The 24,583-nt window shown below is 45.9% G+C and overlaps 1 protein-coding gene, 1 long non-coding RNA gene and 1 pseudogene across 3 annotated transcripts in view; 2 read left to right on the forward strand and 1 right to left on the reverse strand.

Moving 5' to 3' along the window:
- LOC309368830 (uncharacterized protein) overlaps positions 1–18,231 on the forward strand; it is a gene marked incomplete at its 3' end in the record, with an annotated part of 41,193 nt that extends 22,962 nt beyond the window's left edge. The window contains exons 4-8 of the mRNA XM_081909136.1: positions 12,342–12,424; positions 15,062–15,188; positions 15,381–15,530; positions 15,611–16,129; positions 18,194–18,231. Coding sequence (XP_081765262.1) covers positions 12,342–12,424; positions 15,062–15,188; positions 15,381–15,530; positions 15,611–16,129; positions 18,194–18,231 — 917 coding nt within the window. The remainder of the gene's footprint in view (positions 1–12,341; positions 12,425–15,061; positions 15,189–15,380; positions 15,531–15,610; positions 16,130–18,193) is intronic.
- On the reverse strand, positions 3,669–8,446 carry LOC309369381. Its single transcript, XR_014168073.1, has 3 exons — positions 7,862–8,446; positions 4,640–4,756; positions 3,669–3,994 (listed from the first exon to the last, which is right to left on the reverse strand). It is a non-coding gene; the product is annotated as an uncharacterized lncRNA (long non-coding RNA).
- Positions 18,232–21,792: 3,561 nt separating the features above from the next.
- On the forward strand, positions 21,793–22,555 carry LOC309368229 (charged multivesicular body protein 6 pseudogene; annotated as a pseudogene). The gene has a single exon. The product of its transcript is annotated as a charged multivesicular body protein 6 pseudogene (transcript).
- Positions 22,556–24,583: the final 2,028 nt, after the last annotated feature.

Raw genomic sequence — 24,583 nt, forward strand, 5'->3', positions numbered from 1 at the left:
CATTCCCCCCATTTACCCCTCCCCCCAGAACGAAAACCTCCCTTCCCACATTATATTATGACCTATATCTTGTGCCCATTTAATCATGGCTGATTTCACCTCTTCATCTTTTGTTTCCCATTCTAGCAGAATACTATATGCACCTTTCAGCAACTTCCCTTTCCCTTCTACGACTTCCTTTTGAAATCTAGATGTTGTGTAGCGAAATCATTTCTTCTTGTCTACTTGTAACCAACTCTGAAAATGGTCTTTTATTTCCTCGTAATCTCTTCATTTCCATTTTCCTTCTTGATCCTTTAACAAGTCAGCATAGGTAAGCCACTTTCCTTTCTTTCCAAGTGGTTTGAGCAGTAAAGCTTCATGTGGTGAAAGCCACCAAGGGGGTTGCTGTTCTAACAAATCTTTATATCTCTTTATAACCATAATTATATGGTTATAAAAGCTTTTATGTACCTTCCCTTTCCCATGCCATAAATATGAGTGCCAGCCAAATCTATTGTCATGTCCTTCCAATTCTAATGCTTCTTGCTTTTCCAACTTCACCCAGTCCCTAATCCATATCAGGCATGCAGCTTCATAATATAATTTAAAGTCTGGGAGGACAAAACCGACTCTGTCTTTTATGTCTGTGAAAAACCATTCTAAAAAGGGCAGTTGTTCAAATTAGTCATTTTAACTCTATAAGGGACCATTCCTGCTAAGTCAAAGCATATACACCTTCATGTGTCTGCTGTTTAATGGCTCCTGAAGCTTTGTCTTGGCAAAGTGAATTTGAAACCATTTAAAAGTGGACAGAGAAGGTTGGCACACTGCAGAGTGCCAGGTGGAACAAGGAAATGTCATAAATTGATCTAATGTCAATACTGGGCTCCGCAATAGTCTGATCTTTTAGAAGCTTAAAATGCATGAGAATCCTCCATTGGGGTGTAGGCAATAAGACACTAAACATTGAACAAAAAAACAATTATACACAAAAATTGAATCCCCCCTTTGTGGAAATAACATACTGTCAGACACAGCATTCCTACATAATAACACACAACATACTAATGAAATCTCAGTTGCATATCTTGAGGCAATCGTGATATTTTACATATCTTTTCAATCCTGGGGCACAGAGTCTTGAGGTTTAAGAGGTAAGAGAATGTGCTTGCAATTCAACTTTTCCCCCTTTGTCAGCCCCCTCCCTGTCAGTCTATATCCTTTGGAAAGAGATAGCTGTGGCCACTCTGGTGTCTTTTGTTGTTGCTGCTGCAGGTAATAAATAGTCTTGTGATCACAAGGAATTGGGCTGAGGGCTTTCCATCATTGGGTCTGCGTTGACATCTGTAGAAGGGATATCCTGTAAGCGGGAGGGTGGGGCAGGACTTTTGGGACATAAAGACACAGTTATAAAGGTAAGAGGTAAAAGCCAAAAAGGAGAGAATCTCCTTGAGTTTTCTTGGGAAGCCGCAAACAATAAAAATCTTGGCGAGTTAAGCATTTTATTCATTTCAATATTATGATCACATTTCCATCTAATTACGACTGTTATTATATGCTAAAAATACAAAAAAGAAAAATATAAAAGGAAAACAAAAGTAAAAAAGATAGATTACCAGCTAAACAATTTTTTCCAGTCAAAAATAAATGGACTTGACAGAACAACAGCGGGTTGTTGTTTTTTTAAAATAATATTATTAAATAATACAAAGATATTATCAAAACCACACAGATTGTTCCTGGACTGGAGCCCTAAGGACTAGGAGGTGAAGGAGGTGATGGTGAAATGGGCACACGATTGTGGCTATCCAATGAAGATGAAAAATGGGGGAAATTATGAAAAAAGACTTAAAATTCACCACATGCTATCTGATTTTTAGATGGTACCTGACCCCATCCAAATCAGTCAAAATAAATAAATATCAGCAATAAATGTTGGAGATGCAGACAAAATGAGGGAACCTTATTCCACATGTGGTGGACATGTCCCCAAAGGGAAAATAAAATAAATGCTATTTATTTTAAAGAAAACCAAAGCTTTCCTATTTGATATTCTTACAATAAGCATACCAAATGAAAATAAAAGAGTGTTTCTTTACACGACAACAGCGGCTAGGATGTTAATAGCAAAATACTGGAAAATGAGTTAATATCAACCATAGATGAGTGGCAATTAAGTTGTGCTAGTACCTTGAAATGGCCACAATATTGGGCGTGGCGTGGCTAATTGGTTTACGACCCCAATTAGCCGTAGTTTAAACGAACTGCAGCCCTTCACGTTTCCCTCTAGCTGCGCCTCCTGCTGCTCCGATTCACCGTTCACCACGAATGCAGAGTAAACACAGCGTGCTGTTGCTCCTCGTTGTTTAGAAGATCACACACACCCAGTCATTAGTGTGTTTATTTGTCAGTGTTTATTCCAGCAGTAAAACAATAAAACGGAACTCTTCAGACTCTCCCTGGACTGCTAGCGTTCATGGCTGCTTTCCCTTTGAAAGACAGAGACAAACAGGCAGTGGAATCAGGCCACTCCCTCAGTCACGCCTCGGGAATGTGAGACGTCACTCAGAACTTCTTAACCCTATAAGTTCTGATTCTCTCCACACCCCCTCTCTTGCTTCCTGAGGGGAAATGGGTAATTACCTTTACAGATCTCTTGTGCCCCTTCCTGGCGTCCTTGTCAGGCAACTGTTGAACCTCCTCCCAACTCCCAGGTTCACACTGTGCGAAACCAACCCACACACCTGTGGCCTGATACCTCTCAGGTGGAATTCCTTTCGTGGCGCGACTGGACCGCCTGGGCACAAACTCAGGTACTTCCTCTGACTCAGCGTGGTCAGCAGGTGTGTCCTCACCATCACTATCCTCCCCCTCTGACTTAACACGTCTTCGGACCTTTTGTACTCTGCTAACAGGAGACGAAGGCTCACTCTTGGGCTCTCTTTTAACAACCTGTGGAGATGCCCAATCCTGTTCTTGACCCTGGTCAGCGACCTGGTCCTCAACAGGTTCAGCCTCTGGTTCTCCTTCCTCGGAATCTTCCCCCTCTGAATCAGACAGACATTCTGAGAGAACGTCACGCCTTGCAGGAGTCTTTGACCAACCATCCTGCTCATAGAACTCAGCATGTTTACTGACCAGAAGCTTGGTCTGATCACCTTCTGGATATGCGAACCTCCATCCCTTGGTGGCTGGCTCATATCCACAGAAGATCATTTTCTGGAACTTGGGTCCACCTGGCTTTTGTAGTGCCTTTGGCACTGGCACCAAGGCCGGTGACCCAAACGCACGGAAGAAATGAGGTTTCCTTCCGTGAAGCATGAAGAATGGGGTGTCACCTACCACTGAATTGTAGGACCGGTTCAAGGTGAAATTCACAGCCCGAACTGCTTCCCCCCAAAAGCTTGGAGGCAAACCAGTGTCTGACAGCAACACCTGTGTAGCCTTAACCAGAGCTTCACTCCTGAGCTCTGCCACCCCCCTCTCTTGAGGAGAAGTCACCTTGTGATGTATCCCTTTCTGGCTAAAGAACGTCTGCAGAGCAGACCCAGTAAGCTCTGCACCTCGGTCACTATTGACTGCCTGCACCTTGGTGGAGAACCTTAGTTCCACCTCCGCAACCCAATTTTTAATCAGTTGCGCTGCACCTTCCTTGCATTTCACAACATGGGCCCAGGAATGAACTTCCAAGAGACTGAGATCTACTCCCAGTAATAAAATTCCTGCCAGTGATCTACCCATTGTCTTTGCCCAGAGTTCTTGAGCTTTTCTCAGGGAGCAGTGACCAGAGTGGTGGATCGACCACTAGATCATTTAACAAATTAAAATTATAAAAACAATTGTGCTATAAAAGTACATACCATAAATGAAGTATCCAGATAATGGAACTTATAACACAGTGGTTTCTGCAGTGAACAACAAGTCTTACAATGTATATAGACAGGCGCAGCATTGATTTTAGTTACAGGTGACAGCAATCTGCAGCTGCAAGGTTTTCTTCTTTAAGTGACCCCTTTAAAACAACAAATGTAAAGCAAACTTGATCCATACACAGCTTTGTTAATTTGTTAAAATATGTTGAATTACAACATTGTATTCATTTATATTATTCCGGAAATCCTTGTCAACACTGTTAAAATATGTTGAATTGTGACATTATGGTCATTTATATTACTTAGAATATGTACAACGAATGAAGCCCATGAGAGCGAAACAAGGCATTATTCCGGAAATCCTTGTCAACACTGTGGAACTGTAATAGGCTCCAATTTTGACTTTATGAACGTATGTGGAAGAGAAACTAGCAGACATTTGGTCTTTTGAATGAACTGATTTATTGGGACTTCCGTCTATATTATTGCAATTTATGTGTTGTTTATGTGCAAGATAAACATTTGATATTGTGATGAGAATATATAGAAGAGTATTGTTTATGTGAATCCGCAGACTGTTATGTTTTGTGTGTTTGTACATTCCAGGAACAGCATTCCTGACCCAGATTTTCACAGGAAGTCCCTAAGATTATTCCCCTTTCAAGCAGGATATGTGAACCTAGACCAACATGGTCCTCCTCCTCTGGCGGACGGACAACCCCTTCTCCAAAGCCCCTCCCTCCCCCACTTCCCCATGGGGGTCCCCCACACCACCCATCACTCACCAGGATGGCTTTGGCCATCTCCTGCTTGGAGCACTTCAGGGTTTGGAGCCCCCTGAGCTGAGCTGCCTGGCACTTCTGAATCACCTCCGGCAGGTACAGGTGATCTTCCTCCAGCAGCTGAAATACAAAGTCAGTTCCTCACGAAGGGAGGGCTTCTCCACCTCCGAGAGTGCAGAGTGGGGGGCAAGGAGGGCAGGTCTGAGTCTCTGCTCTGGTTCTCTCCAATACTCACCTCTGAGCTACAGGTGTGCAACCACAGCACATCTGCGAAGAGAAGGACATGGGGACAGGTGAGTCGCTCTCTGAGCTCCTGGCAAGGCTATTCCAAGAGTTTTCTCCTGATTCCAAATTCCTACTGCAGGGGAGGAGGGACACCCCAGGCCTTGGGGACCAATCCTGGCCTCCTTCAACCAGAATGTGGCTCCCCAGGCCAGGGGTAGGCAAACTAAGGCCTGGGGGCCAGATGTGGCCCAATCGTCTTCTCAATCCGGCCCGCGGACAATTCGGGAATCAGCGTGTTTTTACATGAGTAGAATGTGCCCTTTTATTTAAAATGCCTCTCTGGGTTATTTGTGGGGCATAGGAATTCCTTCAGCCCCCCAAAAAATATAGTCTAGCCTCCTACATGTTCTGAGGGACGGTGGACCGGCCCATGGCTGAAACAGGTTGCTGACCCCTGCCCCAGGCTAAGAACATGGTCAATATCCAGTTCCACTCCACCCTTTTAAAATTTAAATCTCAAAACAGATCCCAACTTTCAGAGCATGTAAACCGCACGAGTGGAAAGACCGCTGCTCCACGCACAGAAATAGGACTATACTGATACGGAAGGGGGGGCATGTCTTCTTTATCTTCTTCGCTACAATATATCCATTTATTCCCAATTGTCAATGTCAAAAGGGACTAAAATCTAAAAAATTCATAGAAACTAATCCTGTCAAATCGCTCTGATCAGCCTTCCCTCCAGGCAATGTCAGGTGGCAGACTATGCATATTTGGGACCATTGTCTTCTCAGGAAGTGTTTATCTGTGCATATCTCCGACTCTGCATATTCCCCCCTCCCTCCTCCATATGTTAATCTGTGTAACCCAACCTCCCTTTAATATATTCATGATGTAATCCATGTAACCAAACCTCTCTTTAATGTATTCATGACATGTTTTGCACTGTATTCTGGGACATGGAGGGAGTTTCAAAAACTCATGTCACCCCTTTCTCGCTGTTCAATCTCGTCTTGAACCTGTTGCGCAATAAACCTTGGATCTCCGCATTTTGCTCCTGTCTGGCTGAGCTCATTTTCTTCCGCAGGGACATGCGGACACTTAGTCCGACGAGCTGGGTGGCAGTGTAGTCCCGCACCCAGATTTTAGCCGTAACAATACTGTACTTCCTTCTCCCACCTTTAAAATAAACATCTACGTAATGAAACCGACCCATGTCTGCCTTCCTCCACCAACCTGCACTTCACTCTTCGAGCCAAAAGACAACACTTCCCCGTTCCCAGGTGAAAACACCTGGCCTTTCATTGGTAGAGCCGCCACCACACAAGTGGTGTTTACCTCAGTGTGACGCAAGGACTGAGTGGATGGTGAGATGCTTTCAGCCCCGGACACTTGGTGGGTTCTGAAATGACCGTGCAGGCCAGATTCACGACCCTGACGGGCTGGATTCAGGCCACAGGGCATAGTTTGAGGACCCCTGGCCTACACTGACTGGAAGCTCCCCAGAGTTTCAGGCAGGGATTTCATCCAGCCCTTGCAGGAGATGTCAGGGGTTGACCCTGGGACATTCTGCATGCCAAGCAGATGCTCTAGGGCTCCCCATATTTCACTAGTCTTTCAACGCTATGCTATTAGCAACTGTGGAGATTCCACCTGCCTCTTTCAAAAGGAGAACACTCACCTGGTCAATAGTAGTAGTAATAATAATAATAATAATAATAATAATAATAATAATAATAATTTATACCCCACCCATCTGGCTGGGTTTCCCCAGCCACTCTGGGCAGCTTCCAAAAAAATATTAAAATACAATAGTCCATCAAATATTAAAAGCTTCCCTAAACATAATAACAACAACCATCCATTTTCAGTCCATTGAATTAGCAATTAAGCATTTATGGAAAGGGAAATAGCATATTTTTGATGCGTGCACAAGCATGCATAAGAAAGTATTACTCATTTCTGATGAGAATAGGATTTATTTCTTTTGAACTTTGCTTGGTTCCTCCTTGGTAGCCAGTGCGATTGTTTCAGCAGGGCTAGAACTCAGGACCCACTACCTTGAGGGACATCTAAGAGCAGTTTGGCAGGGGAATGGTCTCCCTTGGGAGGTGGTGGACTCTCCTTCCTTGGAGGTTTCAAAGCAGAGATCGGACGGCCATCTGCCATGGATGCTTTAGCTGAGATTCTTGCAATGCTGGGGGTTGTAATAATAATAATAATAATAATAATTTCTTATTTATACCCCACCCATCTGGCTGGATTTTCCCAGCCACTCTGGGTGGCTTCCAATAAAACACTAAAATACAATAACCTATTGAACATTAAAAGCTTCCCTCAACAGGGCTGCCTGTTGGAGGTCCTGCAGTAGGAAAGATGCCTCAGAGTCAGGGGCCAGTCTGGGCTTTGGTCTTGGACCAAATTGGGGGCCAAACTGTCAGTATTTCATTCTCCCATTGCTAGTGTACCATGATATCCATGTTTACACCTTCTGTACTGTCTGTGCAAGAATGGAAGTCAGTCTGTAAATCACTTCCATCCTTTCTTCTCTTTTACTCTGACCGAGGAGGAGACGGCTGTGGAAGACGGCTCACGCCATGTTTCCTTGTCATTTTCTGCTGTAAATAAAGCTTGATGTCACATTTTAACACAGTTTGCAGGACATCTGCAAAGAGAAGGACATGGGGACAGGTGAGTCCGTCCCTGAGCACCTGGCAAGGCTATTCTAAGAGTTTTCTCCTGGATTCCAAGCCCTACTGCAGGGGAGGAGGGACATCCCAGGCCTTGGGGGCAAATCCTGGCCTCCTTCTACCAGAATGTGGCTCCCCAGGCTAAGGAGATGGTCAGTCTCTGGTTGCACTCCACCCTTTAAAAATTTAAATATCAAAACAGATCCCAACTTTCAGAGCATGTAAATCACAGGAGTGGAAAGACCTCTGCTCCACTCACAGAAATGGGACTATACCTCCTTCTCCCACCTTTAAAATATACATAAGGAACCTCAACTTCACTCTTCAAGCCAAAAGACAACACTTTCCCGTCCCCAGGCGAAACCCCTGGCCTTTCATTGGTAGAACCGCCACCACGCCTGTGGCGTTTACCTCAGTGCTGTGCGGGGACTGACTGAGCTGACGGTGACATGCTTTCTTTCTTTTATATATATATAATTTTTATTAAAATTTTTCCATTATACAAATTCCAATATCAAACATTTTTCACAAATTTCAACTTTTTGGACTTCCATCAGCTTCTCTGCCAATCATCTGTATTTTCCCATTTTTACACATTTTCTAAATTTGATATTGCATTTTTATATTACTTTTACTGTCCTCTTTCTGTTTAACAATACTCCTCTACCTTTCACAAAGCCTCTTTAAATCCCACTAGCGTTGTTTGTTCATCACATATACTTTTCAGATATTCTACAAATTTCCCCCAGTCCTCGATGAACTTGTGGTCCCGTTGATACCTAATCTTCCCAGTTAATTTGTCCAGTTCTGCATAGTCAATAAGTTTCATTCTCCATTCTTCAAGAGTCGGTAGTTCCTCCTGTTTCCATTTTTGGGCCATCAATATTCTTGCTGCTGTTACTGCGTATTAAAAAAGTTTATTATCCCTTCTATTTATTTCTCTTCCTGTTATTCCTAACAGAAAGGCTTCTGGTTTCTTTACAAATGTATATTTCAACATCTTCTTCAATTCATTATATATCATTTCCCCGAAACCCTTCACTTTCTTACACTCCTACCACATATGATAAAATGATCCTTCTTTTTCTTTACATTTCCAACACTTATTACATGTTTTCTACATTTTTGCTAGCTTAACCGGTGTAATATACCATCTATACATGCTTTCAGCCTCGGACACTTGGCGGGTTCTGAAATGGCCGTGCAGGCCACATTCACGACCCTGGGGGGCTGGATTTGGCCCATGGGACATAGTTTGAGGACCCCTGGTCTACACTGATGGGCAGCTTCTCCCCAGAGTTTCAGGCAGGGATTTCGTCCAGCCCTTGTAGGAGATGTCAGGGGTTGACCCTGGGACATTCTGCATGCCAAGCGGATGCTCTAGGGCTCCCCATATTTGCCTAGCCTTTCAACGTTATGCTATTAGCAACCATGGAGATTCCACCTGCTTCTTTCGAAAGGATAACACTCACCTGATCAATTTAATTAATAATTATAATAATAATTTATTTATACACTACCCATCTGGCTGGGTTCCCCAGCCACTCTGGGCGGCTTCCAACAAAATATTAAAATACAATTGTCCATCAAATATTGAAAGCTTCCCTAAACATAATAACAACAGCCATCCATTTTCAGTCCTTTGAATTAGCAATTAAGCATTTCTGGAAAGGGAAATGGCATACTTTTGTATATTAGTATGAAAAGCATGCATAAGAAATTTTTACTCATTTACTCATTTAATTTATTACTCATTATTACTCATTTTGGCAGGGGAAAGGTCTCCCTTGGGAGGTGGGGGACTCTCCTTCCTTGGAGGTTTCTAAACAGAGATCGGACGGCCATCTGCCATGGATGCTTCAGCTGAGATTCCTGCATTGCTGGGGGTTGGACTAGATGACCCTGGGATCCCCTCCTGTCTCTCCACTCCTGAATTCCAGGAGGAGCTTCCTTGCCTCCTGCAAAGCCCTTTTGCCTGCAAGCTCTTCCTCTGGTTTCTGGCCAAGGGAGGGAGATGCTCAGAGTCCAGCCAAGAGCCTCACTCCCAAAAAGGATATCAGGGCATGGGCGTAGCCAGGGGGGCAGCTGCCCCCCTTAATCCATAAAAAATAATAAGAATCTGAGGTTCTGCCAAGCGAGAGATGGCTGAGCTGGGGGGACTCGGCTTGGCAAGGGTTAAAGGGAAGTGAGCTGCCTTCCTAGAGAGGACAGGAAGTAAGAGGGGGCAGGTCCTCCAGAGCCAAGGCCCCTCCCTCCCCAGTCCTTTCCTGCAAGGAGGGGGGGGTGTTGCTTTGGTGTCTCTCCTGCAAGGGCGGAACGAATCGCAGCCCCCTCCGGGGATCTGGTGAGTCCATAGCTGTCAACTTTCAGATGTGAAAATAAGGGATCAGCAGCCTCTCCTATCTACCAATCCGGGATAGCAGCAGGAAGCAGCGGGAAACGGCGCTGCAATAAGGGAATTTCCCGCAAAAAAAGGGAAGGTTGCCAGCTATGGGTTGAGTCTCCTCTCTCTCCCCCGAGAGGGTGCAGTGGGGAGACGCGGGGGGGTCCCAGGGCTGCAGCAGGGGAGGGTGCCTGGGGGCCCAGATGTGCTCCTGCAGGAGGGGACCCCAAGTCAGTGAGGAGGAGAGGGTCCTGCCAGGGAGGGGCCAGGTCTGCCACGCTCTCCTTCCTGGAGATCAGAGGATCCCTGACTCCCACGAAATCTCCCTTTTTAAAACAAAGGAGTCCCTGGGACTTTACCTTTGTGTGACATCGCTCAGCCTCATTGCACAACGGAGGAAACATGTGCAAATGGTTTTCCAAAGCTGGAGGAGGAGGTGGACTAGCCCCCCCCAAAAAAAAAACAACAACGGGGAGAAAGGAAGGAAAGGTGGGAGAGAAAGGCCAGGAATAAATAGAGGGTTCCCAGGCCATAGTCTGGCTGCTGCATTGCAAACCAGTTTGTGTTAAGCTATCTAATAGAACAACAAAAAAAATCAAAAAATCAAGGGAGATGTCTTTGGCCCCGCCCACTTGGCCCTCTGGGGGTTGGCCAGATACATTCCTGGCCCTCAGAAGAGAAAAAAAGAGACCTCACCCCACGAATCTGTCTGGACAGCGGCAGATATTGCAGAAAAGGAGACAGAAGCAGGGAGTGGAGGTGGGGTGAGGGTGAGGGTGGGGGGTGGGGAGCAACTCCAGAGGACCCCCAGGTCGAGACCCCCACCAGAGAAAAGCATCCATTTATCACAAGATACAAATGACTCCCTTGTCATTCGGTTCTGACTTCATGCATTGACTGGAAGGATGGAGAAACCAGGTTGATTAATCTGACAGAAATCCCTTCCGTTGCCTCCACATTTTGCATTGCTAGAAGGCTAGAGACGTATTTCTTCCCCTTTTCCTCCTCCTCTTTCTTTTAAAAAAGATAGCTCACGGTCTGGGATGCGGTGCAGTCCAGCCCTGGTTCCCAGCAAGACTCATCCATGCTTGCTCAGCGAACCATTTCCCCCTCGCCCTACAAATTCTGTAACAGAAACCAGGTTGATTAATCTGACAGAAATCCCTTCCGTTGCCTCCACATATTGCATTGCTAGAAGGCTAGAGACGTATTTCTTCTCCTCTTCCTCCTCTTTCTTTTCAAAAAGATAGCTCATGGTCTGGGATGCGGTGCAGTCCAGCCCTGGTTCCCATTTCCCCCTCGAACCATTTCCCCCTCGTCCTACAAATTCTGTAACAGAACAATGTATTTGCTTTGTAGGATTTGCTAGAGCCTCTCATTAAGACGGACAAAACTTGTCAGAAGACCAAAGGGTTCCTTCCGATCTCTCAGAGGCTTCCTGAGAGCACAGATGGATGTGCGGGACACAGCTGGCCCCAAAGCAGGAAGAGACCATGGCAGCCAAACTGGGAGCAGTGGGGGGTTCTGGGAAAACCCAGTGCAGAAGATCCTGGGTGAGGAGGACACCCTCCGCTCAGAGGTGCAGAGCCAGGAGTTGAGGCAGTTCTGCTGCCAGGAGGCCAAAGGACCCCGAGAGGTTTGCAGCCGACTCTACCACTTTTGCCACCAGTGGCTGAAGCCGGAAAGGCACACGAAAGCTGAGATGCTGGACCTGGTGATCTTGGAGCAGTTCCTGGCTGTCCTTCCACTGGAGATGGAGAGCTGGGTGAGGGACTGTGGAGCAGAGACCAGTTCCCAGGCGGTGGCCCTGGCCGAAGGGTTCCTCCTGAGTCAGGCAGAGGAGAGAAAGCAGGTGAGAGCGACTTTCCTCTGGATACTCCCAAGGGGCTCCAAACAGGACAGAAAACATCCCATAATGGTCTGCTGATGGCCCATCTTTTTTCTTGGAAAGCATCCATGGAATGAGATCTCACACCCTTCAAGTCTTTGTCATTCTCTTTCTAGTATTTCTCCCCATTCTCTGTTTTGAATCCTTGTTTCTTTTTCAGGGAAAGGATCTCTTTGCAGAAATGGACCTGGATTCCTGTGAGGCAGAGAGGCCTCCGTTGGACACCAGAGAGGGGTCACTGGGTAAGGAGGAAGGAGGCTTCTCTCCATTTGGTCTCGTTCTGTAGTTTTCCAACTCATCTGAGGGTTCTTTTCATCTTGTTTTGGGGGGAGACAGTTGGGAAGAAGGGTCCAGAGGAGGAGAGATGTATTTCTGCAGAACAAACATGAATGGGCACAAACCTCCAAATGCTCTCAGCAGGAAAGGCTTTCTCAAAGGCCCATCTGCAGTTAGAGATGCCCTGTTTCACCTGTGAGAAACAGCACTCCTGGCGTCCTGCTTACCTTTTTTCTCTTGCAGATGGCAGAAGCATGTCGGAAAGACCTCCTGATCCACCTTTTCATCGGGGCAGAAGGGAAGCAGCGGCTGTGGAACCAGATCAGGTCAGGGGAAGCTGCCTTGTGGGGACAGAGGCCGAGGAATGGAGCAGTATCTTGGACTGGTTGGGCACAGAGGAATGGTGGGAGGAAGAAGCCGGGGAACCAGGAAGGGAAGATGGCTCAGAGCCGAAGGAGTGGAAGTGGAGGAAGCATGAGCGGGAAGAGGGAGAAGCCTGGGAAGAGGAGGTGTCAGAAGCTGAAGGGGAAACAGGGCTTAGTGAGCTGGGAGACTCTGTAGAAGAATGCAGTGCAGAATCAGAGGCAGAAGAGGAAGGAGGCAAGTTGGAGAGGAAAGTCGAGAGGCTGAGGTGAGTCAGGAGAAGGAGGAGCCACCGGTGGCTCCCCGTTCCTTCTGCCAGAAGCCACCCTCTCTGCTTGTCTCCCAGAGTCAAGAGACCCCCTGCAATGCAGGAATCTGCTAGATCATCCAAGACAGATGGTCATCCAAAAGAGGCTTACTTTATTTCTAGATTGATAACTGAGGGCAATGAAACAATCGCTGAGATGGCTAGAGCGCCGGTGATGGATAACTCATTCTGAAGCTGACCGGACACGGGTTAGAGCTCAATGTTGAGCCTACCAAGTGGCGGTAGTGACGGCAAAGAAGACTTTCTTCGCCGCCTCTATTGCATCTGCAGAAAACAGCAGCAGGAGACTTTTTCAGGGGGTTTGCAATTTAGTGGAACCACCTGCTACATCGGGGCCCAGTATGGGCCACATGATCTCCTGCAATGATTTTGCAAAGTTTTTTGCAGATAAAGTCACTCAGATTCAGGAAGAGGTAGACTCCACCGTGGGAGCAGGGCTGGGGCGGGAGAGTGCTAGTGTCCTGTCTAGTCAAGTTGTGTGGGATCGGTTCCAATCTGTTACCTCCGAGGATGTGGACCGGCTGCTTGGACAAGTGAAACCAACCACCTGTCTCCTTGATTCTTGCCCATCCTGGCTTATAAAAGCTAGCCGGGAAGGGCTGGGAGATGGGCTTCGTGGGGTCGTGAATGCTTCTCTCTGTGAGGGAGCCTTCCCAGAACCGCTGAAAAAGGCGGTTATCAAAACGCTTATTAAAGAACCATCTTTAGATGCTGTCAATATGGCTAACTATCGCCCAGTCTCAAATCTTCCATTCTTGGGCAAGGTGATTGGGCGAGTGGTTGCTGAACAACTCCAGGCACGCCTGGAAGAAGTGCACCATTTGCATCCCTTCCAGTCGGGATTCAGGCCTCATATTGGGACTGAAACTGCCTTGGTCGCACTGGTTCAATGATCTCCGGTGGACCAGGGACAAAGGTGAGAGCTGTTTCCTAGTTCTGCTGGATCTCTCAGCGGCCTTTGACACCATCGACCATAACATCCTTTTGGACCATGGTGAGGGGCTGGGAGCTGGGGGCACTGACATACAGTGGTTCCGCTCCTTCCTCCTGGGCTGTGTCCAAAAAGTGGTGGTGGGGGATGAGTGTTCAGACCCCTGGGCTCTCACTTGTGGGGTGCCTCAGGGTTCCGTCCTCTCCCCCATGCTTTTCAATTTCTACATGCAGCCGCTGGGAGAGATCATCAGGGGGTTTGGGCTGGGTGTTCATCAGTATAAAGATGATAGCCAGCTGTACCTCTCTTTCAAATCGGAACCAGTGAAGGCGGTGAAATTTCTGTGTGAGTGTCTAGAGGCGGTTGGAGGATGGATGGCGGCTAACAGATTGAGGTTGAATCCTGACAAGACAGAAGTACTATTTTGGGGAGACAGGAGGCGTGGTGTGGGGGACTCCTTGGTCCTGAATGGGGTAACTGTGCCCCTGAAGGACCAGGTGCACAGCCTGGGAGTCATTCTGGACTTGCAGCTGTCCATGGAGGCACAGGTCAATTGTGTGTCCCTGGCAGCTGTTTATCAGCTCCATCTGGTATGCAGGCTGAGACCCTCCCTGCCCGCAGACTGTCTCTCCAGAGTGGTGCGTGCTCTGGTTATCTCTCGCTTGGACTACTGCAATGCACTCTATGTGGGGCTACCTTTGATGGTGACCCGGAAACTACAACTAATCCAAAATGCAGCAGCTAGACTGGTGACTGGGAGCGACCGCCGAGACCATATAACACCGGTCTTGAAAGACCTACACTGGCTCCCAGAACGTTTCTGAGCACAATTCAAAGTGTTTCTGCTGACCTTGAAAGCCCTAAACGGCCTCGGTCCAGTATACCTGAAGGAGCGTCTCCACCTCCATCGTTCTTCCCAGACACTGAGATCTAGTGCTGAGGGCCTTCTGGCGGTTCCCTCGCTGCGAGAAGCCAAGTTACAGGGAACCAGGCAGAGGGCCTTCTCGGTAGTGGCACCCGCCCTGTGGAACGCCCTCCCACCAGATGTCAAGGAGAAAAATAACTACCAAACTTTTAGAAGACATCTTAAGGCAGCCCTGTTTAGGGACACTTTTAATGTTTAAGAGATTATTGTCTTTTAGTGTTTTTTGGAAGCCGCCCAGAATGGCTGGGGAAACCCAGCCAGATGGGCGGGGTATAAATAATATATTATTATTATTATTATTATTGTTGTTGTTGTTATTATTATTATTATTATTAACAGGAAGGAAACAACAGAGCATTGTGTAGCAGATCATATTTCTGCTGTCTCAGAGGAGGACATTTCCCTTTTTCTTTTAGGGTCCAGTGTGCTTTGAAGATGTCACTGTTCGTTTCACGGACGAGGAGTGGGTGTTGCTGGATCCTGACCAGAGAGCTCTGCATAAGGACGTCATGGAGGAGAATCGTGGGATATTGGCCTCTCTTGGTAAGGCTCCCTGTGGGATCGTCATATCTGCCTGGAAATTCAAAAAATACATCTGTGGGCCAACCTCATATATTTTCACAGAGTTCAACATTGCCCCCTATAACACCTGGGAACCTAACACCCCCACAATAAACAGAAACTTACAGTTTTTTCTTTGAACAATCTTCATCAAAATATTGCTTTTTCTACCACGATTGGGCTGGTGTGAACTTCCCAGGCCATCTTCAGTGTCAGCTTCAACCTTCCACAATTTTGACCACTACTATATATCAGAGAAAACAACATTCAACAACTCTTCAGAATCTAATAATAAATATGTTGGTAAAATGACAAACAACACAGGTAATGAACACACACCCAACTCGTTTCATTTCTTCTCCATTTGTTCCTGAGGCTCTAATCCCTTTTTGTCTCCATTGCAGATTCTGATGAATTGGAAATTGAGAGCAAAGGTGACCACGATAAAATCCCCAGGGAGGAGAAGCCACATAAAAATTTGGGGTGTGGAGAAAGCTGCAGCCAGAGCTCCCATTCCACTTCCCTTCAACAAAATATCATTGGAAAGAAACTCTATCAGTGCATGGAATGTGGAAAAAGCTTCAGGAAGAGCTCCTCCCTTACTTCCCATCAAAGAATTCATACAGGGGAGAAACCCTATCAGTGTGTGGAATGTGGAAAGAGCTTCATTCACAACCACAGTTTCACTTTCCATCAAACAATTCATACAGGGGAAAAACCTTATCAGTGCGTGGAATTTGGAAAGAGCTTCACTGATAGCTCCAAACTCACTTCCCATCAAAGAATTCATACAGCAGAGAAACCCTATCAGTGTGTGGAATGTGGAAAGAGCTTCACTCATAGCTCCAATTTCACTAAGCATCAGAGACATCATACAGGGGAAAAACCCTATCAGTGCGTGGAGTGTGGAAAGAGCTTCACACGTAGCTCCTCTCTTACTGCCCATCACAGAATTCATACAGGGGAGAAACCCTATCAGTGCGTGGAATGTGGAAAGAGCTTCACTTATAGCTCCAATCTCACTTCCCATCAAAGAATTCATACAGCGGAGAAACCCTATCAGTGCGTGGAATGTGGAAAGAGCTTCACTCATAGCTCCAATTTCACTAAGCATCAGAGACATCATACAGGGGAAAAACCCTATCAGTGCGTGGAATGTGGAAAGAGCTTCACATGTAGCTCCTCTCTCACTTCCCATCAAAAAATTCATACAGGGGAGAAACCCTATCAGTGTGAGGAATGTGGAAAGAGCTTCACATGTAGCTCCTCTCTCACTTCCCATTACAGAATTCATACAGGGGAGAAACCCTATCAGTGCATGGAATGTGGAAAGAGCTTCACTGATAGCTCCTCTCTCACTTCCCATCACAGAATTCATACAGGGGAGAAACCCTATCAGTGCATGGAATGTGGAAAGAGCTTCAGCCAGAGAGCCAATCTTACTTCCCATCAAATAGTTCATACAGGGGAGAAACCCTATCAGTGTGCAGAATGTGGAAAGAGCTTCAGTCAGAGCTCCCATCTCACTTCCCATCAAAGAATTCATACAGGGGAGAAACCCTATCAGTGTGTGGAATGTGGAAAGAGCTTCATTCACAGCTCCTCTCTCACTTTCCATCAAAGAATTCATACAGGGGAGAAACCCTATCAGTGTGTGGAATGTGGAAAGAGCTTCAGGAAGAGATCCTCCCTTACTTCCCATCAAAGAATTCATACAGGGGAAAAACCCTATCAGTGTGAGGAATGTGGAAAGAGCTTCACTCAGAGCTCCTCTCTCACTTCCCATCAAAGAATTCATACAGGGGAAAAACCCTAGCAGTGTGGGGAATGTGGAAAGAGCTTCACATGTAGCTCCTCTCTCACTTTCCATCAAAGAATTCATACAGGGGAGAAACCCTATCAGTGTGGGGAATGTGGAAAGAGCTTCACATGTAGCTCCAATCTCACTTCCCATCAAAGAATTCATACAGGGGAGAAACCCTATCGGTGTGGGGAATGTGGAAAGAGCTTCACATGTAGCTCCGATCTGACTTCCCATCACAGAATTCATACAGGGGAGAAACCCTATCAGTGCGTGGAATGTGGAAAGAGCTTCAGGAAGAGCTCCTCCCTTACTTCTCATCAAAGAATTCATACAGGGGAGACACCCTATCAGCGTGTGGAATGTGGAAAGAGCTTCACATGTAGCTCCAATCTCACTTCCCATCAAAGAATTCATACAGGGGAAAAACCCTATCAGTGCGTGGAATGTGGAAAGAGCTTCACTGATAGCTCCAATCTCACTTCCCATCAAAGAATTCATACAGGGGAGAAACCCTATCAGTGTGTGGAATGTGGAAAGAGCTTCAGTCAGAGTGCCAATCTTACTTCTCATCAAAGAATCCATACAATGGTCAGAAAAACCATTATACAGCTTTAGGAGCTAGGCAAATCCGCACCTTTTTAACCAGGCTTTTGGCTAATTCACATCTAATGCCCTTTTAATATGTGGTGTTTTTTATCGTTTTTTTGAAAATTTTGTAACCATCCTGAGACCTGTGGGTGTAGGGAATAGGCGCCAACTCTTAAAGGCCTAGTGGTCTTTGCCCCACCCCCAATAAAATATTTAAGGATGCCACCCCCAAGTTTTTGGTGTTTTTTTTTCAAACACAACCTTTTATTCTTCTGCAACGTGCCATACAATTTCTCTTTCAATTTGTCCTCTTTAAAAAAAACAAAAAAACAGAAAGGTCATGAGGATAACAAAATACAAGAAGATACAAACGTGGACAGGTCCCATCTTTGTGGGCAAAATGGAAAAGCTGCTTTGAAGCAGGCGTTCCCACACTTGGGTCCCCAGCAGCTCCTGGACTACAGTTCCCATCATCCCTTTCCACTGGTCCTGGTAGCTAGGATGATGGGAGTTGTAGTCCAAAAACAGCTGGAGACCCAAGTTTGCTTTAAAGGGAAAGTAGGCTGGCCCTGTAACACCCTCTGCTGGACAAAAGCACTGCCCCAGAATGTGAACCACGCCCAGTACTGCTAACTGGAATTAATAGAGCGCAAAACTAAAGTTTGATCGGCACTTCAACCTCTAGTCAGCTTCTAGGTGCTTGCTGCACCACCTAGAGTACCCACAGAATTGTGGCTTCTACTGACAACACACATAGGAGAACAAATGAAAGACAAAGACAAGGGGCAGGAAAAAACCTGGAAAGGGCCATACCAAATGGACATCCGTTGTGAAGAGGTCACTTTCCCCACTGCTGAACAATGCCACAGGTAGAGGAGATGGAATGCTAGAAGTGTCTCTGGGGCAAGGGGAGCTGCTGGGAAATTGAAGTATGGGCTCAAAGTATTACTTTTTTAAAAAGTTGCTGCTATTATAGGCATTGCCATTCTAATGGCATGCATGCTGTGAAACACAAGAGCAGTCAAGTACAACATTCCTAGAGTGAACATGTTTACACATGGGGAGGGATGTATGTCCAGCCAGCAGGTAAACTTCCTGTTTCCTTCTGGGCCGAGACAGACTTCCTCTGCATGTAACTAGAGGTGGGTGTGGCCTCACCTGTGCAGGTAATGACAAAAGCACAGGGCAGGGCAGCCATCTCTCTCTCTTTCACCACATGCATCGAAGACGCAACATCTACTAAGCCAGAGATGCCCTCTTGGCTTCCAGCCAAGAGAGGAAAAAGGGACTGTCTTCTTAAGGGATAGACTCCAAGTGTATGTTACTTCATTAAGCTAAATCTGCCTTCTGGGATCTGATTGTGAACAGAATGTGAGTAAACTCTTTTTATATTTTTGTAAAAGACTGTGTCGTCTCTTCTATTTTATGAGGGAATAAGGGGAAAATACCAGAACAGTTATTATAGAGGCTTTAGCGAGCCTGAGCATAGGCAGACGCTGCAAATTTAAAATAAAAGGGAATGTTACTCTGCTGATATTGTGGAAGTTGTTAACACAAGTTGGATAAGGATATACTCTGACAACATATCCTTTCCTGCACCCCTGAACATTCCCACACATGCATCGTATGATGGATTGTGCAAGGCAGGACGTACCTGGCCCCCCACCAATATTTTATCCAAGTCAGCACCACTGGGTCATGTGGTTTCCAAATTAAAGACATAAATCTCCTTCCTTTGCACAAGTTCCAGCTTGTCAATATCCTCATTTATGCTTTAAAAAATTTATTTGCCCTTCATCTGAAGTTTTTACAATATAAACATACAGGATGAAAGCATGGCTTTCTCAATAAGAATAAGAATAAGAATAATTTATTATTTATACCCCGCCCATCTGGCTGGGCCTCCCCAGCCACTCTTGGCGGCTTCCATAAAAACCAATGATACAGTAAAATCACATGTTAAAAACTTCCCTGAACAGGGCTGCCTTAAGATGTCTTCTGAATGTCAGGTAGTTGTTTATTGCTTTGACATCAGCTGGAAGGGCGTTCCACAGGGTGGGCGCCACTACCGAGAAGGCCCTCTGCCTGGTTCCCTGTAGCTTTGCTTCTCGCAATGAGGGAACCGCCAGAAGGCATTCGGCGCTGGACCTCAGCGTCCGGGCAGAATCATGGGGGTGGAGACACTCCTTCAGGTATACTGGACCGAGGCCGTTTAGGGCTTCAAAGGTCAGCACCAACACTTTGAATTGTACTCGGAAACGTACTGGGAGCCAATGTAGGTCTTTCAAGACCGGTGTTGTATGGTCTCGGCAGCCGCCCCCAGTCACCAGTCTAGCTGCCGCATTCTGGATTAGTTGTAGTTTCCGAGTCACCTTCAAAGGTAGCCCCACGTAGAGCGCATTGCAGTAGTCCAAGCGGGAGATAACCAGAGCATGCACCACTCTGGCGAGACAGTCCGCAGGCAGATAGGGTCTCAGCCTACGTACCAGATGGAGCTGGTAAACAGCTGCCCTGGACACAGATTTGACCTGTGCCTCCATGGACAGCTATGAGTCCAAAATGACTCCCAGGCTGCGCACCTGGTCCTTCAGGGGCACAGTTACCCCATACAGGACCAGGGAATCCTCCACACCTGCCCGCCTCCTGTCCCCCCAAAACAGTACTTCTGTCTTGTCAGGATTCAGCCTCAATCTGTTAGCTGCCATCCATCCTTCAACCGCCTCCAGACACTCACAGAGGACCTTCACCGCCTTCACTGGTTCTGATTTGAAAGAGAGGTAGAGCTGGGTATCATCTGCATACTGATGAACACCCAGGCCAAACCTCCTGATGATCTTTCCCAGCGGCTGCATGTAAATGTTGAAAAGCATGGGGGAGAGGACGGAACCCTGAGGCACCCCACAAGTGAGAGCCCAGGGGTCAAAAACAAGACAAGCTAGAGAAATCTCTCCTTTTCTTTTTTTCTTTTTTTGGATGGATTAAAAACTTCGTTGATCAGTGGACTTTTGTGGAAATAGTGCATCTCGATTTCAGTAAGGCTTTGGACAGAGTCCTCTGTGATATTTATGAGAGGAAGGTGGTAAAATGAGACTGAATGAGGTAACTGTTAGGTGGATTTGACTGACCGAACCCAAAGAGGACTCCTTCATGGTTCCTCCTCATCCTGGGAAAAGTGACCAGAGGGGAGCTGCAGGGTTCTGTCCTGGGCCCGTTGTTGTTCAGCGTCTTGATAAATGACATGGATAAAGGAACTGAGGGGATGCTCATCACATCTGCAGACGACACCAAACGACACCAAACGACTGCAAACAACACCAAACGGATCATAATGGCACCCTCTCTCTTCTTCAGCAACAGACAGGGAGACAAAGAACAGTGCAAAAGCACAGCAGAGTGGAAGATATAAGACTGACTTCTGTTCTTACACTTCCCAAGCCTAGGAAAGTAAACAGGGGCATGTGACATACTAGCAACAGGGTGCTGCCCCACACGCAGGAGAGAGGAGGAGGACCTGGAGCAATGCATGAAAGCCCCTATATAGACATTTTTAATTGCCCACCCTGGAGTCCAAGACCACCCCCAGAAACATCATACATACATCATAGAAGAGGTGTAGCCCAAGGACCCCCCCCCCGATACATCATACCCACATCACAGAAAAGACTGTCAGCCCCCTCCCTGTCAGTCTATATCCTTTGGAAAGAGATAGCTGTGGCCACTCTGGTGGCTTTTGTTGGTGTTGCTGCAGGTAATAAATAGCCTTGTGGTCACGAGGAATTGGGCGGAGGGTTTTCCATCATTGGGTCTGCGTTGACATCTGTAGAAAGGATATCCTGTAAGCGGGAGGGTGGGGCAGGACTGTTGGGACTTAAAGAGACAGTTATAAAGGGAAGAGATAAAAGCCAAAAAGGAGAGAATCTCCTTCAGTTTTCTTGGGAAGCTGCAAACAATAAAAATCTTGGCGAGTTAAGCATTTTATTCATTTCAATATTATTATCCCATTTCCATATAATTACTACTGTTATTATATGCTAAAATTACAAAAAAGGAAAACTATAAAAGGAAATCAAAAGTAAAAAAGAAAGATTACCAATTAACAATTTTTTCCAGATAAAAAATAAATGGACTTGACAGAACAACAGCGGATTTTTTTTTTTTAAAAAAATATATTAAATAGGGCCGCACAGGCGGGGCCATGGGGAATCTGTTCGGGCGCAAGCGGCAGAGCCGGGTCACCGAGCAAGATAAGGCCGTGCTGCAACTGAAACAGCAGCGGGACAAACTAAAGCAATATCAGAAAAGGATATCGCAGCTGGAGTGGGAGAGGGCTTTTGCTCGGCAACTATTAAAAGATGGCAAGAAAGAGAAAGCAAAGTTTCTGCTGAAGAAAAAACGGTATCAAGAGCAACTGCTAGACAAGACAGAAAACCAAATTAGCAACCTGGAACGCATGGTCCAGGATATTGAATTCACACAAATTGAGATGAAAGTGATTGAGGGCCTCAAAATTGGTAATGAGTGTTTAAATAAGATGCACCAGGTTATGTCAATAGAAGAAGTGGAAAGGATCATGGATGAAACCCAGGAAGCTGTGGAATACCAGAGACAAATAGATGAAATGCTGGCTGGCAGCTTCACTGTAGAAGATGAAGATGCCATTTTAGCAGAATTAGATGCCATCACTCAGGAACAGATAGATCTTCCAGAGGTTCCATCAGAGCCTCTCCCAGAAAAGATTCCAGAAACATCGCCGGACGGAGTCAAACCAAAGCCAGAATTGGTGGCTGCATCTTAACTCCATTTCCTGGGGGATCCCTGCAGGCTATCCTGGACTCCCAGCATGCCTAGGGTGCAAGAGGCTTCCGTGGTGTCCCATTGGCTCTGAACAGCCACGCTGGAGCAGGTTTCCTGCACAGAATGGAAGCTGTAAACTGGTTAATATCCCATATCAAGATTATTTTGTAGTGTGCACACTCCTTTTTTTGTAACGTAAACTGGATTAAATGGTGACTCTCAAAAAATATATATATTAAATAATACAAAGATATTATCAAAACCACACAGATTGTTCCTGGACTGGAACCTTAAGGACTAGGAGGTGAAGGTGAAATGGGCACACGATTGTGGATATCCAATGAAGATGAAAAATGAGGGAAATTATGGGGAAAGACTTAAAATTCACCACATGCTATTTGATTTTTAGATGGTACCTGACCCCATCCAAAACAGTCAAAATAAATAAATATCAGCAATAAGTGTTGGAGATGCAGACAAAATGAGGGAACCTTATTCCACATGTGGTGGATATGTCCCCAAAAGGAAAATAAAATAAAATAAATGCTATTTATTTTAAAGAAAACCAAAGCTTTCCTATTTAACATTCTAATGATAAGCATACCAAATGAAAATAAAAGAGAGTTTCTTTACACGGCAATAGTGGTTAGGATGTTAATAGCAAAATACTGGAAAATGAGTTAACATGAACAAGATGAGTGGCAATTAAAGTTGTGCTAGTACCTTGAACCACAATGACAGAACTTCCAAGAGCCTGAGATCTACTCCCAGTAATAAAATTCCTACTAGTGATCTACCCATTGTCTTTGCCCAGAGTTCTTGAGCTTTTCTCAGGGAGCAGTGACCAGAGTTGTGGATCGACCACAAGATCATCTAACAAATTAAAATATAAACAATCGTGCTATAAAAGTACATGCCGTATATGAAGTATCCAGATAATGGAACTTATAACACAGTGGTTTCTGCAGTGAACAAGTCTTACAATGTACATAGACAGGCGCAGCATTGATTTTAGTTACAGGTGACAGCAATCTGCAGCTGCAAGGTTTTCTTCTTAAAGTGAGCCTTTTAAAACAACAAATGTAAAACAAACTTTATCCATACACAGGTTTGTTAATTTGTTAAAATATGTTGAATTATGACATTATATTCATTTACATTACTTAGAATATGTACAACGGATGAAGCCCATGATATTGTGATAATGTCGCAGGAACCCCCCCCAAAAAACATTCAGTTTGTACAAACTTCACACACTCACACACTACATACGCTACGCTTCTGTTATAAATTCATAGAAAATCAACCATACATCAGATTTACACTGTTCTACTTTTATTTTACTCCATGAAGGAAGGTCTACAAAATGGGGAAGGTTTGAAAGAGGTCAACCATAATCCCTTGAGCATACCAGCACATACACAGGAGCCCTGCCCAGTTGCTATGCCAACCCTGATGGTCCTAGACAGAAGACCATCAAGATCACAAAGAACTTGCTTATGGGCGTGGATTCAGCATGGTCTGAAACAAAGGACAATAATCAGCTCTTCCCTCTGGGGGCAGGAAACTGCAAACTCCCCTCTGTCACCTGGAAAGTACTCATGGGGAGGGGGAAAGGAAGAACCCGCCAGGTGACAGGACACTCAGGTTACCACCACAACCCCTCCCTCAGCCCCTCCTTTCTGTGATGTAGGCGTGATGTATCTGAGGGGTGGTCTTGGGTTACACCCCTTCTGTGATGTATGTATCATGTTTCTGGGGGTGGGCTTGATCTACAGGGTGGCAATTTCAAAAGTCTTTATAAGGCTTTGTACACTATTTTTCTGGGTCCTTCCTCTCTCCTGCAAGTGAGGGGAGCACCCTGTTGCAACAGCTCAATAAAGGCCAAGGCTACAGGCTGCTGTTTTGCTCCAAGTTATCCTGGTTGGTGTCTTTGTTTTTGTCCAAGGGGACCCTCAAAATTTTCCGTTAACAATTTGGCGACCATGCTCAGGGACTCTTGGTCCTCCTGTGAAGGTGAGGGGGGAGATAGAGGGGATCTGGCGCCACTGGGCAACCTTGGCCCAGGGATCCTTTTTCCTCTCCTTGCCTCCTCTTTGCGGGCGGTAATCAATCATCACCAGAAAGCTCAACCAGGGGAGCAAAGGCAAGGTCAAGCCGGCTAAATAAAAGGATCCTGGGATCCACGAGG

This window comes from Podarcis melisellensis (assembly GCF_964234715.1).
Source record: "Podarcis melisellensis genome assembly, chromosome: 4".
NCBI lineage: Eukaryota > Metazoa > Chordata > Lepidosauria > Squamata > Lacertidae > Podarcis > Podarcis melisellensis.